This window comes from Pogona vitticeps, chromosome 3 (assembly GCF_051106095.1).
Source record: "Pogona vitticeps strain Pit_001003342236 chromosome 3, PviZW2.1, whole genome shotgun sequence".
Taxonomy (NCBI): domain Eukaryota; kingdom Metazoa; phylum Chordata; class Lepidosauria; order Squamata; family Agamidae; genus Pogona; species Pogona vitticeps.
Window position 1 is genome coordinate 120963468 of NC_135785.1, and position 16626 is coordinate 120980093.

General features: G+C 41.8%; 1 protein-coding gene across 1 annotated transcript in view; it reads right to left on the reverse strand.

The window, feature by feature from the left end:
* Positions 1-12041, reverse strand: part of UVSSA (UV stimulated scaffold protein A) — a 69478-nt gene extending 57437 nt beyond the window's left edge. Inside the window, exons 1-7 of the mRNA XM_020797050.3 lie at positions 11881-12041; positions 11530-11627; positions 10440-10770; positions 9344-9464; positions 8110-8499; positions 7345-7454; positions 6179-6307 (exon numbers count right to left, since the gene is read on the reverse strand). Coding sequence (XP_020652709.3) covers positions 6179-6307; positions 7345-7454; positions 8110-8499; positions 9344-9464; positions 10440-10770; positions 11530-11627 — 1179 coding nt within the window. The 5' untranslated portion in view covers positions 11881-12041. The remainder of the gene's footprint in view (positions 1-6178; positions 6308-7344; positions 7455-8109; positions 8500-9343; positions 9465-10439; positions 10771-11529; positions 11628-11880) is intronic.
* Positions 12042-16626: the final 4585 nt, after the last annotated feature.

Genomic DNA, 16626 nt, shown 5'->3' on the forward strand with positions numbered 1-16626 from the left:
TATTTTTTCATAGAGGAGAGAGGATTTTTGGCCAAGGAATTAATATTTACTGCAGTGGAACCAATTTATAAGGGTAACTTTATGTGAATGCATATTGAATTCAGCCATGACATAAAATATAGTCTTAATCTTAAATGGGGGGAAAGGACAATTTGTGTAACCAAATCACATAGTGTTCATTAATTGAGTATAAAATCCTTCTGAAACGACTGACAATTAGAGCAAAACAAGGTGCCTATATGAGAAACAGAACAAGATACCTTACTGTGAAGCAAATTTTACTACTTTGTCTATTTTATAATTTTCACAACATAAATGCAAATGATGTATTGACCTGTAAACTGTTCGATTTATCTTTAAAACTGCTGTAAACAGTAATATAGGATGGGAAACCGGGATTCATGAGAGTCTGGGAGTTCGGTGCCACCAGTAAACTGATGACACTCAACTCTTTCTCTCCTTTCCATTGGAAGCTGCTTTAGTTCTAAACTAGTGCCTGATATCAGTGATGGGCTGGATGAGGCAAAACAAACTGAAACTTAATCCAAACAGAGCAGACGTGCTCTTGGTCAATAAGGCGGCAGATGCCGAGGGGACAGGGATCCAACCTGTGCTGGATGGGGTTACACTCACCCTGAAAATCCAGGTCATCCCTTAGACTAGATGCCCAGGTTTCAGCAGCGGCCAGGAGTGCATTTGCACAGTTAAAACATGCAAACTAGCGCTCTACATGCCCTGCCTTTGAAGATGATTTGGAAACCTCAGCTAGTTCAAGATGCAGCTGCCTACAACAACTGCACTGGCTATTAGTCCATTTCCATGTCCAATTCAAAAGTGCTGCTGTTATGAATAAAGTCCTATATGGCTTGGGTCCAGGCTATCTGAAGGACCGTATCTCTCCATATAAAGCCTTCCTAGTACTTAAAATCATCAGACACCCTCCTCCTCTCGATCACATTGCCATCGCAGAAACATCTGAGGAAATAAGAGACGGCCTTCTCTGTGGCTGTTCCCAGGCTGTAGAATGCTTTCCCTCAAGAGGCTAGGTTGGCCCTCTCCCTTTTAGCTTCTGCCAATAGTTGAAGACTCATATTTTCAAGTAGCCTTTTAATAATCATAAATGAGTCCTGAATGCTAGTTTTTAGCTGAGTATGTTTGTTTACAGTTTAGATGTTTTCGATAATTTGATGTATTTTAATTACTATTACAATTTAATTGCTTTTAACGTATACTGTATTGTTTTTACAGTGGTACTTCTACTTACGAACTTAATCCGTATTGGAATGGCGTTCATACGTCAAAAAGTGTGTAAGTTGAGGCAAAATTTCCCATAGGAATGTACTGAAAACCATTTAATCCCTTCCGGCTGTTCTTCGTTCGTATGTTGAGGTGCTGTTCGCAAGTAGAGGCATTAGTTCCCATAGGAACTAACGCAAAGCCGGTTAATCTGTACTAGGGGGAAATTTTTTAAATTATTTTTTCTTCTTTTGACCTAAGATGAACTTAGGTCAAAAAAGGGCAGGAAAGTTTTTTTTTTCGTTTGTAAGTTGAGGCTCCATTTGCAAGTCGAAGCAAAATTTTGCGAATGGAGCCATTCGTAACTTGAAATGTTTGTAAGTAGAGACATTTGTAAGTCGAGGTACCACTATTATTATTATTATTATTATTATTATTATTATTATTATTATTATTATTATTATTATTATTATTATTATTATTATTATTATTATTATTATTATTATTTTTATTATTATTTTAAGTACTGTGAGGGCCCTGAGAACTTATCTCTTAGTCGCAGTTACCTGTGGCAAGCAATGTTCCCTCTAATTTTCTGCCAGTGCTGGACAGGTGACTGCCCCATGTGCACAGGTTCCCACCCATGACTGGGCAGAAACTGATGCAGCATTATGTGGCCACTGGCCACTCGACTGCACAGCTTAGAACGAACGTAGGTGGCAACTTATGCAAACCTCATGCTAATATCAACAGCATTCTAGCCAATAGTTAGTCAGAGCCAATCTTATTATAAGTGCAGCAGTGTGTCCTTGCGCCCCACAAATACTAACTAAACTAAGTGATTCTCATTTCACTTCCCTCCAGGAAACTTATTCTTCCTCAATGCTGCCTAGTAACTTCTTGTGTTGCCTTAATCAAGTAAGAATGTTCTTAACATATATGATAGGTACACATATTGAGCATACTCCTACATACTAGCAATTAGCATTCAAATATGAAGGGAGTCAGACAGCTCCATGTTTCTCCAATGAATTGTGTTGATACGGCTCTAACTCTACAGTACAGTGGCTGACCTTACATATATGTTCGGGTAGTGTGGGCGGCATATAAGTTAAATAAATAAATAAATATTTTTGTCACACTGGACTTCAAGAATATCAAAGGATTCAATAGCAGGTTCCAGGCCCTTCTGGGCATGGAGGACACTGGGTATCCTAGCCACCTTCAAAATGTGATGCTGGAAAAGAGATTAATGGATACCATGGACTGCCAGCAAAATAAGTAAATGGGTGCTAGATCAAATCAGCATTGAGCTCGCACTTGAAGCTAAAACAATGAAAGAGAGTAGACCTTTGGTCTAGATGGGCGGGATAGAAATCTAATAAATAAATAAATAAATAAATAAATAAATAAATAAATGCATACCTTGAAGGATGCAACTTAAAGCTATCAGTTTTATTTGATCACTTTAGATTTATTTGGAAAAGAATCCAGAAACCACACCATTCCTCAGTTTTTATACTTTCCCTCAGGGAAAAAAGCTTACTTGCAGTGTAATCATCCCTATGCCTCTCTGTGAATAAGATCAAATTTCCTCAATAATGTCTACTTCTTAGTTGCCACAAACAGAGTTTTATTAATATACAGTACATTTATCAGGAAACTCTTGATTTTGAAAACTTAATACCATATAATATTTGACTACCTTATATAAATTAGTGTTTAGTATATATTTGCAGAACTAATGGATTATCAGTGTCTTCTAACTTAGATTTTCCTACAATTATCCTTCAGAAAATTAAGGAGCAGAGTTGCAATTTCCATTTTGAAAAACTGCACACACCCAGATCTTTCAGGTACTTAGCACTGCAATGCCAATTAGATTACAAGTAAGCCTAAATATTTAACAGAAATCATTGCAATTAACCATTAGAATACTTACATTTAACCTTAGGGAAATCTGTTCAAATAGGTTTACAGAGGAATACATGAGCAACTGATTTTAGATGCACTCTGGAAATTAGTGCATTTTCACTTCATATACTAAAAATAGTTACAGATCTAGAGCTACACTGAGATTTGTTCCTCTGAAACTCAAATGCTCATATATCCACACATATTAATCAGGCTCTCAGAGGTACATATATTTTGAAAGGAATACTTTCAAAATATGTAAGAAATGAGCAGAATGAAGAGTAGACTCCCTCTACTGGGCACTGGAAAGAAATTCAAGGTGAATATATATGCCTTCAACCCAAAGAAGCTAAATGAAAATGTTGTAATCATACTTCTCATTTTAACACAAAATGTACACAAATTCAAGTACTATGTCAATTACCAGATTTACCCACAGAAAAATCTGAAACTTTCCATTACCGTGTACTACAGCAGAATCACAGTCTTACTGCCATGCAAAAATATCACATCTTACTATATACAAAGAAATGACAAGCCTGCTAAACACATTTTAGACATACATTTTAATTCAAAATAACCAAATCTCAGTTCAAATCAGATATGTGAAAACTGCTTTTTGGACTACAAGTCTACAAATATCCAGGCAGCATGGTCACTGGCTACTTCTGAAGCTGTAGTTTAAAAGTAGCTCTTGCCATCCCTTACTTGGATACTTTAAGCTATACAGCAGACAAAATGAAAACAGATGAATAAATAAATAGAGTTGGACACAACTAAACGACTAAACAACAACAGTTTTCCTGCTTTGGAAGCTGAAACTATGATCCTGGTTCTAAACTATGACTAATAAAAGCCTGAATTAAGCATGAGGAATCCCAGAAGTTTTCAAATACAGTGGTGCCTCACTTAACGGCGATAATCCGTTCCAGGAAAATCGCGTTAAGCGAAAACATCATAAAGTGAAAATAAAAAGCCCATTGAAACGCATTGAAAACCTTTCAATGTGTTCCAATGGGCTTAAAACTCACCGTCCATTGAAGATCCTCCATACGGCGGCCATTTTCGCTGCCTGTATAGCGAGGAATCTGTCCCTAAACACAGCGGGGAACCATTTTAGTTACCCAGCAGGCATTTTGAAACCGCCGATGAACTGTTTAAAAATCATCGTTTTGCAAAGAATCGGTTCCCGAAGCATAGAACCGATCATCGCAAAGCGAAATTTCCCCATTTAGACCATTGTTTTGCGATAGCAATTGCGATCGCAAAAAGATCGTCGTAAAGTGGATTCGTCGTAATGCGGGGCAATCGTAAAGCGAGGCACGACTGTATTGAAAAACACTTAATTCACTCTTGTTAAGTTCTGAGCTCAAAATCATATAAGGAATAGGTTTAGATTTTCCTGTATGCTCCTTTACTCAGCATATATGTGGACATGAAACCTGTCCTGTTCAGAACACATCTAAAGAAGGAGCAACTTGCGTCTTTAGAATTATGGCTTCCTCACCATCAACTAGAAGAGACAAACGTTTCTCCACGATAGGGAAAGCAACTGTGAAAGTTAAGTTGGTATATTTCATTGGTAAAATTCATGCAAATTCAGTGTAAAAACATACTTTCTTCACGAGGGATCAGTTCCAAACCTCAATGCAGATGTTGAAAATTGCAGACAGAGAACCCTATACAGTGGTCCATCGACTTACAGACGTCCCTACTTACGAAAATTTCGAGTTACAGAAAGCTCCGGCCGCAAAATTTTGGTTCGACTTGCGACCGGAGCTTCCACTTACGAACGGAAAAAGGCAGGGTGAAAGGGCGGGAAATTTAAATTTACTGTTGGTGGCGAAGAGGCTGCTTCTTTGTAGCTCTTTCGCCGCAACGGTTAGGGAAAGGGATGCGGTGGGGGTGTCCTACAGCCAGGAGGCTTGACCCTCCTGGGTGCTCTGGCGACAGCAGCGGGGGTGGTGGAGGCAACGGTCACCCAGTGCCAGGAGGCTTGAGCTGGCCAGGGTGCTTCGGCCGCTTGCCTCCCAGCTCGCCTCCCGCTCGCTCCTCGCCACCCTCCGCCATTTGAATTTCCTGCCATGGACCTCTGAAAGCCACAGCACTGAAGAGCTGAGAGGCGGGGAGCCAGTGCCACTTTCAGAGATCCCCCCCACCAATTTTTTTTTGCCCATAGGAACGCATTAATTAAATTTCAATGCATTCCTATGGGAAACCATGCCTCACAAGACAAATTTTTTTTCCTTTTATGAGTCACCAAAAAACTCCCAAGACGCTTTCGTCTTGTGAGTTTTTCGTTGTGCAAGGCATTCGTCTTGCGAGGCACCACTATATTAGAGTCTGATATACAAATGGAGAACTAATGTATAAAGGGCCAAAAAGACATGTATTTAGTTTCTTTATAAATCACCATTTGTTAAAACTAATATCTATCATGGAACACCAGTCTGCAAAAGGACACATAAGGAAAAAATCCCACAACAGTAAATTATTGAAGATTTTTTCCAACCAATTTGCAACTAATTTCATTATGTGTTAATATAGTCAAACCGTATCTGACAGATGAAATTAACCATCTTGAGCGAGAGAATAATTTGATGTAGATGGCAAGAATAGCTACTCATAATTTTTCCACAAAAAATTGTCCTTTCTCCTTGTCCCACAGGTACTGACTGTAACACAACATCTGTTCACAAACATGTCAGCTAAACCAGTTTCACACAAAGTGAAGTAAAGAAAATTGCATGTCCTATTTAAAAATACATTGCACATAATGAAACAGAAGGCAGTCTCCATCATTAGTATAATGCAAGTTAAAAATGACCCAGATACTGTTATGAAAAAAATTGAGAAGAATTTGTTAGGTTAAGATAATTCAAAACATGCACAGTACCTATTGACTTCTGACTAACCAAAGAACAGAAAATCAAGACTAGAATATGGGAAAGTAAGAAAATTATCACTGACCTATGTAACCAAGTCAAGCATTCTCCCATTAACATTTATCAGAAATAGTGCAACTCACCACTTTCTTCTTTCTCTCTTCAAAGTCAATATTTATTTCTTTATTTTTCTTCATAGCAGTTTCCAATGTATTTTTAAGATCAATGGCTTGTTTTAGACGATTGTCACTTATTCCAGCCCTTGTGAACAACTGCAAGTTCAAATTGCATGGGTAGTTCATCCATTAGTTAGTTTATGCACAGATTTGGCAAGCTACAGAAATAACACAACAATGCAAGCATTTGCAGTATTCAGCTATCAAAGGTTTGTCCAGACTTTCTCTCCTATGGAGATATGGGTTGCAAGCACATGGAAAGCTGAACTGTACTCATCCTATCCTCTGGCCATGGTGTGGTTTGGAAAGAGGTCACATTCAGTAGACACACTCCTTGTCTAGACATATCTACTGTTGCATAAGATTTCAGCACTAAGGGTTTCCAGAAATGTCAGGGGGGCATAAAATAAATGTTGTTATACTTCTATGTGGCAATACAAGGCCAAAAGTACAACATCCCTTTAATACAGGTTGTCCAGGAAATTTTCTGAAAAGTTTGCTAACACTCTTAAAATACCATGGTCTGGTCAAAGCTGGAAAAGATGTAAAAACAAATGGATGGGCGAAATCAAATACAGTGGTGCCCCGCATAGCGAGGTTAATCCGTTCCGGATTAACCATCGCTATGGGGAAACATCGCTATACGGAACAAAAAAGCCCAATGAAATTTAATGCATTCCAAATGGGCCCAAAACTCACCGTTATGCGATGTTCCTCCATAGTGCAGACATTTTCACGCCCTCGATAAGCGAGGGCAGGGCGCGAAAACGCTGCGCACGGCCATTCTGGGTGTTCCGGCGGCCAGTGAAACGCTTACCAATCGTCGCAAAGCGAGTTTTTGCCTATCTAGGCATCAGTATGCGATCGCATTAGCGATCCCAAAAAATGGATCACTATGCGAATTCGCCGTTAAACGGTGCGCTCGTTATGCGAGGCACCACTGTACTGAGTTATGAATACCAGATATGAAAAAAGTAGTTACAACATTACAAAACATGCTAGGAGAAAGGTTGTAACTCCAAATGGAGTATTCTGAAGTTTCTGAATAGCCCATGGGGGGGATTACTGCATGAACCCACCAGCATTTTCTACATAAGCAGATCCAAAACACACAACATTTCTTTCCTCCTCACCTGAATCCAAGATTGCACTAAAGGTAAGAATTTATTTTGGATGAGCTTATGAGAATCTTTAATATTATTTATTATAGCTGTATTGTCTTCATTCTCATTCAGCTTCACATCTATCAAGAAAAAACAGACACAGCATCACTTTTAATTCAGAAGCAAACTTCCTTTCTTGCCTAAATAATATTTACACACTGATAATATATTATTCTAGGGCAGTTATCTGACAAGCTTGGGTATAATAGTCTAAAACGTATTTAACAATAAGATATTGTTCCAAACAATCTGCATCCCCCACCATCTAACTATTCAATGGTTTTAAACATAATAGTTTGATGAATAGTTAAGAAATAGAAAACAGAAAACAGAAAACATTATTGTTGTTGTTGTTATTATTATTATTATTAGTTTTATTTATATGCCGTATTTCTCCCAACAAGGGACCTAAAGCGGCTCACAACATTAAAATTCACACAATTAAAACAGTAAGTTAAATATTAAAAGACAAATTAAACAATATATCATTTATACGAAGTATAAAGAGAACTCATAACAGTCCTCTCATTTGTCTCTGATTTAGTCTTTCTTTCAAAGATCAGTTGTCACAGAGACACAGGATGGGAAACTAATTTAACAATTAATGACTTTACCAAACACATATTTTAAATATGATAAATATGATTTGCACTATGCAAACGTGTAACATTAAAATTAACCTGCAGCTAAAAGAAGTGCTGTGCTCGATATAAACATAACAGTAGGTCTAAATACCTGTGGGTATTTCCAGACTGAGAGTGTATTTATGAGAACCAAGACCATGACTCCGAACAAAGGTTGCATGATCATCTTCACTGGCACCAGCAGAAGTCAACTGAAAGTCTAAGCAGTCTTCAGTATTTATGTTCTTCTGCATTTCCTTGTTCAGGTCTCCACTGTCAATTTTTGGAACCAGAGAGAGAGAAGGAAGGTTTTTGCTACAACAAGGCTGCTCGTCATCATCAATCAAAGGAACAGATGAAGAGGAAACAGTTTTGCCCACTTCAGTTGTCCTCCAATGAACAGTTTCAGTGTCATTCACCATAAAGTCAAAAGGATCTGGCATCAAAAGCCGAAAACAGTTTTCCAACTCCGTCAGCACAGCTTGGATTTCTACGGACATATCTGTTGAGTGGTAGTAATTTAAGAATATTGCTGTATATAATCCAGAGCTACTACTACACACACTAAAACCGATTCAGTCTCTATGAAATAGTTTCCTACCTCTGCAGAATCAATTTTTGTACATTGCTAATGTTGAATCCAAATCTATTACCTAGTTTCTTGTGCAAACAAAAATTACTCCAAAAATATTTCAAAACATAAAACAACCAGTGCAGAGAACACACAGAGAAAAATTTAACATGAAGTGGCTGATGGTCTAAGAGGGTGAAAAATGCATTGGTATAAGGCAGAGAAGGGCAACACAGTTCATGAAGATTACCCTGCTGAAGACTTAACTCACAGAGAGAGCCTGGTAGACTGTGTTTCTATGCAGAGCAGCAATAAGAAGCCTAGCTCTCACCAGCTTGAGTAGGAACCATGCATCTGTGGTCCCAGTGAGTGGAAAAAGGGCAAATCCATCCATAGTTTTAGATGTTCAATGGTTTTGTACATATTTGGAAAGAAAGGAAAGGAACAGGATTTGTTTGGACTTTTAGAAATATGCCCACACATATCTGAGAGCTATGGCATTTTCTTTGGAATTGTCCAATTGCCAATGGATTTTCATTTTCTCCTCTTGACCTTTGTATCTCCCTTTCCATACTTGCTTCTTTAAGCAAGCTGCTTAAAGAATATACCTACCCATTATTATTATTATGATTATTATGATTATTATGATTATTATACCTATAGAAGCAGCATTGTCCAAAGGAAATTAATGAAGCTTCACAGTATCAGGCCAGAATGTTTCAGTGACACTCCAAAAGCTAGTCCACCCCTAATTAGGGCACTAAGTCCTCCTCACCTTCCATTTCCTTCTCAGCTTTCTTGGCCTTTTCTCCATATATGCTATCCAATCGTTTTTGTTTTTCTTCATCTCTTTTTCTTTCGGCTAGAGTTCTGGCACTTACATTTTGAAAATCCACCTAAAAGAGAATTGTGGATAATATTAGTTTCCTTTAACAGAACAATTTTTTTCTTACAAAGAAATCTAGGTCTGCACAATATCTAAAGATCGACATCTAAAGTATACATAGCACAAAGGTTGCTTTCTTGTATTTTTACAGCATCTGCTTTTGAGACAATGTACTCTCCTCAAAAGTCTAAAGCAAATTTCAAAAGATTTTTTTAAACATAAAATGTTGAAACAATCCAGGATAATTAATTACGCAAATTTAATCTCTAAGATAAAAAAACTGTGTTCTTTGCCTGAAAATGCACCCAGATTCTCTTTGCCACTTTGTCAAGATTGTTTGACTGTTTTGTTTCAAGCCCAAAAATATATATCCAGGCCTGCAGTAAATAAACATGCACAAATCCGCCATACAAAGTGTTGCACTGTATAAGCTGTCCATACTGAACTAACAGTAAGCACCTTAGTAGCAGCAAAAATCAAGAAAAGGTTGTGAGGTCCCTAAAACAATATAAAAGTGGGTAGAGGTGATACCTTTATTTGACCACTTAAAAAACCCTAAACAGTGAGCTTTTGACAATTATTCATCTTCAGAACACACCTTCCCCTCACAGGCCTCTTGCAGACTGCAACTATTTGTATCTTTAAAAAAAACTAACCTTGTTCCAACAATGACCCTAAGACTTTAAGACTTTAATAAAAGCATATAATTTTGGAACTGCTCATAAGAACTAGGGTCATAGCCTGAAGATGAATTATCATTGAAAGCTTGCTGTTTCTTTTTTGTTTTAGTGGTCCAATAAATGTATAACCTGTTCCTGCATTTCTACCTGCAGTCTGAGTGAATAAACAATCATTTCCCCTAATTATTTACAACAAAATTCCTTTTTTCTTTCAGGCAAACACACATACATCAACCTGCACTAAAACAAGCTTTCTAAAATAGCATTTAGCCATACAGCACAAACGAATGAAAATATTTAAGTACCTTCTTGTTTTGCTTTAAGAAATAGTATCCAAGTGAAAGTTTCTTGTAGGCCTCCCCATACTCTTCATGCCACCTTTGAACAGATTTAATAGCTACTGTTTTCAGCTTCTGAGCTACTTCTTCTGGTGGAGGAAGAGGCTGATCATAGTCCGTTTCCACCGTAAGCTCCAATAATTCTTGGAAGTTTGATATAATTAAAGTCCTAAACTGATGTGATCGTGTAAAAAGTTCATCTACAATTTGGAATGCTGAAAGACGTATCTGAGCATGGTCTTCATTTAGCTGTGTCATTAACAGGTGATAAATGTGACAAATATGCTCATCTGAAGACCTTAAAGAAAGTATCAAATAAATGAGTACTCCAAAAGCAAAAACCATCAACCATGAGGTCTTAAAGACAATCTAACACAATCACACACAAAAAAAGGATCACTGCTGAGTCTTAATATACCAGTTACATGCTATGCCACCAATCAAAATAACATTTTGCTTTTCAGTATCTTTGGGGATGCAGTCCTGTACACATATAAACCTCATTTGGTACCATGAGACTTGCTTCTGTATCATCATGCATAAGCACTTTATAATGAGGAATGCACCAATTTGATCTAATATTAGAAATCAAGCAGAGCTGAGCCAGGTTAGTATTCGAAAGGGAAGTCACTGGGGAATGACATGTTTTTCCAGGAAAGAATATTGCCTAAATTCTATCCAGGAGAGCTGCTGTCAGTCAGAGTTGACAATATTTAAATTGTTTTTAAATTTTAAATTCTTTTTAAATTGTGTGAATTTTAATGTTGTTAGCCGTTTTGGGTCCCTTGTTGGGAGAAATGCGGCATCATCATCATCATCATGGTGATGATGATGGTGGTGGTGGTGGTGATGATACTGGGCTACAAATGAACAAATAGTTTGCTTATGCTTCTATTTTACTGAACCCACAATTTAAAGAACAGTGAACACTTTGGAAAAATTATTTTGCAATTTTTTACCTCCACTATTAGAGAAAAATAACCTGTAACGTGTTATTTTACTACCACAGACATTTGGCAGTACTGTAAGATCATACAAAAATAGGCAACCCTGATACCTGCAAATCTTCTTTAGTTCCTTCATCTTCTGAGAATCCAGCTGGGGTTCTCCTGAAGTTGTAAGGTGCTCCACAAGCTGAGACAACCTTTGATCCATCTTTGGAGTGAAAAAGTGCACAAAAATGATTAAACTAAAATTAACTCCGAATGAGCAATTCTTGTCGTGATGATTCCCGTCTCCCTCCCCAAGAAAACCAGGAGAGAGGAAAAAAAAACCTCTTATATTTTAGAAAGCGAAAATCACAGGAATTTGGACACAGTTTGGGAAACCAAACTGTCATCTGCGCCCGGCCGCCCGCCCGCCCGCCCGGCCTGAAGGCAATCCCGTCCGCCTCGGCTACGGAGGTTACCTTCTCGCTTTCCTTCCGGAAGCCTCTTTCACTCCCTCTCCAAACGACGACGACAACGACGACAGGCAGCTCCTCCTCCAACTCCTCGCCTTTCGCTACAAGGCGACGCCATAAGTGACCCCAGAGGAGCTGCGGAGCTTCAGCCGCAGAGCAACAAGCCCGCCGTCCAAGCCGCGGCGCCGTCCTCGGGCAGAGCCGGAGAGAGAGCCGGACAGCCCCGCCACTTCCGCAGCCACCGCCAGCGAGGGCCGAGGAAAGGGGGGAGCGGAGCGAAGAAAAGGAGGCCCCGAAGGAGAGCGAACTGGAGGCGTCCGGACTCCGGGGGGGGGGCCTGGAGAGAGAGCGAGAAGGGCCACGGAAGCGCCGCCGCCGCCTCTTTTCCCCTCTCACTCGCGGGGGACGCCGGGCGCCCTCCGCCTCCTCCCTTCCGGAACTAGCCGGGCCGAGTGACGCCTTCCAGGGCCGGTCCGCGAGGGAGGGAGGGGAAAGAGGCGGGCCTTCCCCTTCGCCCTAGAGCGACGGTCGCCTGGGCGACGAGGAGGCGGGAGCCCTCGGAAATCAAACGGAGGTTGCGCAGAAGCCGAGCCCTCCCCTGCGCTGCCCGTTGGTCTCGCCTCCCGGGCGGAAGTGGAAGTGGGTTCTGCTGAAGCCATCCAGGGATTCGCCGGGCGACCGCGGGCAGCCCGCACGACGAGATCGCAGGGGAGGGAAGAGGTTTTTTTTCGGGGCTTCAGCTGTGGGAAAGGGCTTCTTCTGTATATGAGGCGCTTGTCATGAAGCCAGTGCCGCGCAGACGGGACAAGCAGGGAGCCAGTTGGGCGTTGATCGGAAAGGGGAACGGGGGGGGGGGGGAGAGAGAGAGAGGCCTGGTCTCAGTGGATGTCTCTGCCCCCACCCCCAAAGCCTGAGTTCAGGATGCGGAGATCTGGCTCCCTCAACGCCTTTTCTTCGCAACGGCCCTCCTTCGCAACGGCTCCGCGGGGAAGACCTTGCTGTTTTATTCAGGGGGTTTCCTCTCCCGCCGGGCAAGAGGAACAGGGTCTGGGGGGGGGGGGTTGTTGAAATCCCTGGGAGCAAAGCGGGAGAACCGGCCCATTTGGGGAGAACTGCCCCGCCCCACCACCACCCCTGCAGCCGGAGACCCCCACAGGCAGCCCTCGAGGTTATTCAGGGCTTGGGTTCCTTCCGCCGCTGGCGCCCGGGAAGAGGCGGAGAGGGCCGCCCCGCGGGCTGGGCGCCTTCCGTCCGAAGACGGCCGCTCCGGCGCTCGTGGAAATGCAACTGCGGCCCTGCAAGACAGCCCCGCAGAAGGCCTGCGGTCTTGAGAAGGGACGGGCCCCGTAAGCGGCGGCTCGTAGCGAGAGAGGGGCTCGCTCGCTCTTCCCGGGTAACCTCCTGGGAGCGGACTTTGGGAAGGCGCCCCTTGGCTCTGCAGAGAGCGGGACGCCTTTCCTTGCAGCTTAACAGGAGCCCGAGGCTGCGGCCAGGGCCAGGGCCAGGCTTTTTTGCGTCCTTTTTTGCGTCCTAGGCAAGTCTTAACTACTGTACTTGCGCCCTTCTCAGTTCAGCTCTGCACCCCTCAAGTCAGTTCTGCGACTCTCTGGGGTCAGTTTTGCGCCCCTCTCAGGTCTGCACTCTAGGCGGTCGCTGCGCCCAGCTTTGCTCGGAGCGCCCTTCGCTCCTTTTTTGTGCTTTCATTGCAGCCGGCTGGCCCAGTGCCGTGGGTCCACCGTGTTGCTTTTGCATGAGGAACAGCTGCGCAATTGCTACCTGCGGTTACCTGGCTCCTAAGGATCGTGACCCTGTGAATTCATTCCTGCTATTAACAGCCGTGTCTGAAAGTCCTTGGCAGTCTTCATTGCACCATGCCATCCCATATTTGCTCTGCCAACTACCTTCAGTGTACCGGTAGCTTAGCTGGCTGGATAGCTCAATGGTTTAGGTATCTGGCTGCAGTGGGAGATGTTGGGGAACTGAACTCCCCACTGTGCCTCCTGGGAGAACAGGCAGCCTGTGAGGACTTGGCCAAGCGGCAGAGTCGCAGGGCTCCCCTCAGAAGAAGGAAATGGTAGATCACTTCCAAGCACTCTATACTTAGAAAACCATGAGAAAAAGGTTGCCACGTCAGAATGGCACACAAATATTAACAACTTTAAAAAGGGATTAAATACATTCATGGAAATTGGATTAAACTGTGGGGTATCACCACATTCTCAGACAGGGATTTCATTAGTGCATATTATCAGAAGTAGTACATTTTTTGGCTTGCTTGTTTTTACTGCCTGTCATTTTCACTAGCTAAAGGCACATTTCAGCATTATTAAAGGGAATGTTTTTCCTCCTAGTTTTGTTGGACTATTTAAAATGCAGCACAACCCTCTCGGAGACTTTAAGGCCCTTGAAGTCTTTTGGGGGTGGACTCAACCAGCCGGCAGGTAATGAGCCTTGTCTCTTTGCAGGGCTTTTTCATCTGCTTATTTTATGAACAACATAAATACGTCAAATTCTGTTCAATATTATAAAAAGGAGTATCACAATCATACATATGAACTGAACATGCCAACTGAAGCAAGAAACAGTATGCCTGCCTTTGAGGAAATGATGTAACAAACTAAAGAATAAAATCAAGTGAAGAAAAATGAAACAAAGGAAAACAGATATCCTTTAATACAGCAGTCCCCAACCTTTTTCGGACCGCAGATTGGTTGGGGGAGTGTTCTGTGGGGGGGGGGCAGGTGCTCCACTGTGCGGGCATGACACACCCACTGTGCAGGCAGGCAGAGATCCATCTCCGCAGCCCAGTTCCAGCAAGCCCAAGGACCGCCACCAGGCTGCGGACCAGGGTTTGGGGACCCCTGCTTTAATAGAAATGCAGGTATGCCTCAGAGTTTTCTAATGCATCATTTCCTATACCGGTTGTCTTACACTGAAAAGGTAGGAAACCAGTTTATCAATGTGAGGTGTTCTTGCTTCATTGGAGAGTTCCCTTTTATGGTCCCAGACAATGATGGAAGCAGGGTTGTATGCAACAAACGTTTATTTAATGGCAAAGTAGTAGCATGAACAACAACTTAAGTAAGCCCAACAAGGCGAAAAGAATAGGGTCATCTAGGCCAGATGTCCCTCAGTTCACGGGTAAACATGAATTTAGCAGTGAGGGCTCACATCAAATCTCTCCTGGTTTGTCAGCTTTTGCAGAGGTCTCCTCAACCTGGCACAGAGTCCCACAGCAGGGGTGACACACAATTCCCCTTTGAACTGCACCCCTGGATTAGGTCTCTGTTCCCGGCATTCCTTGCTCTTCTAATACTGAGTAGGTATAGAATAAGAAAAAGTAACTGAATATATAGCAACGTATAGTAACGTAGCACACATAGAGGATTAAGATTCCTCATGCCAGATCTAGCAAGCTTTAGCTGACCTCGACTCCCAGAAATACGATAAGGCCTATGTGACCTCCAAACACATTGGGATATTACAGGGGAGGTGTGAAGAGGCCCATTTACAACAGGTCCTCCGGGAGAGCAACACCAGCATATAGATAAGGAATACACATCTGGGGTGCCAGGATGTCTGGAAATTAGAAGGACAAAGGGGGGGGGGCTCCATCTCTCCTCATTCCCTGTCAAGAACTAATAGGTCACCATATCGCAGCCTCAGCACCAATTAGGGCAAGGATCCAAACATGTTGCAGATTAGGCCCAGTCACAGTTTTCGGGTTTATGACTGTTTGTAAACAGTATGTGTATCTGACCAATGTATGTTCAGGGCCTTCTCACTCTTTTTGAGAGGAGCCCCAGCTGTCTGTCTTGACATATTTCACTTTTTCTCAATAAAATGTGTTGTATTACAATTATCCTCAAAATCGAGGCTAACATTTCCAGGGACCCCCTTTCTTGAGGTACACGTATACTATCCATTCTGGTCCCTCTAGCTGTACCAATACTCTTTTTTTCTGCTTCCTTTACTGTTTCCTTTCTCTCCCCCCCTTGCTACATTTAGCATGGGGAATCTTATTTTTCTTAATAGAAAAGATAAAGAAATGAAGATATTGAAACATATTCCATGGCAAATAAGACAGAAAAGAAGACAATATGTGGAGCTGCTCCATTTTGGGAACAAACTCAACTAGGTGCCTGAGGGTGTTCTCTCTGAATTCCAAGAACAGAGTTATTATATTAACAATGAAGACAGAAACCTTTATGAAAACAAAGGAGAAATGGCTGGGTAGAAAAGGAGGGAAAAAACAGATGAGAAACTTGGAGGAGAAATCAAGTGGCTTATTAGGATATGAAGCAGAAAGAAACTCGACTAGAGCAGAAGAGCAAGTGAGAGCATTCAAAGGAAAGCACACTATAGAAACAAGAGGATCTAGGAGGAGGAAAGAAAACCTGAACAATAAAAATGGACTAAATGATTACAACATGAAAGTGAAAAATGAAGTGGCTAGAGACAGTATATAAAATGGTACAAAATGGTAGATATTGTGACGATTGCCCCACATCACTCATGCAATTCGTAGTCATGAGCTGATTTGCATGAGCCTATGAGAGGGCTGGAGAGGCAGAGTCAGCAGCTATATGAAGGTTTGGCAGGTGAAGGGGGAGTCAGATAGAGATAGGGATGAGATCCAGATAGAGATATGGACTGGTTAGTCAGAGGGAACAGATATTGAGTGATAAGGCTGGTTAAGAAAATAGGCAGAAAAGGTGGTAATGATATTGCAAGAGAAAAGTATATACTGAG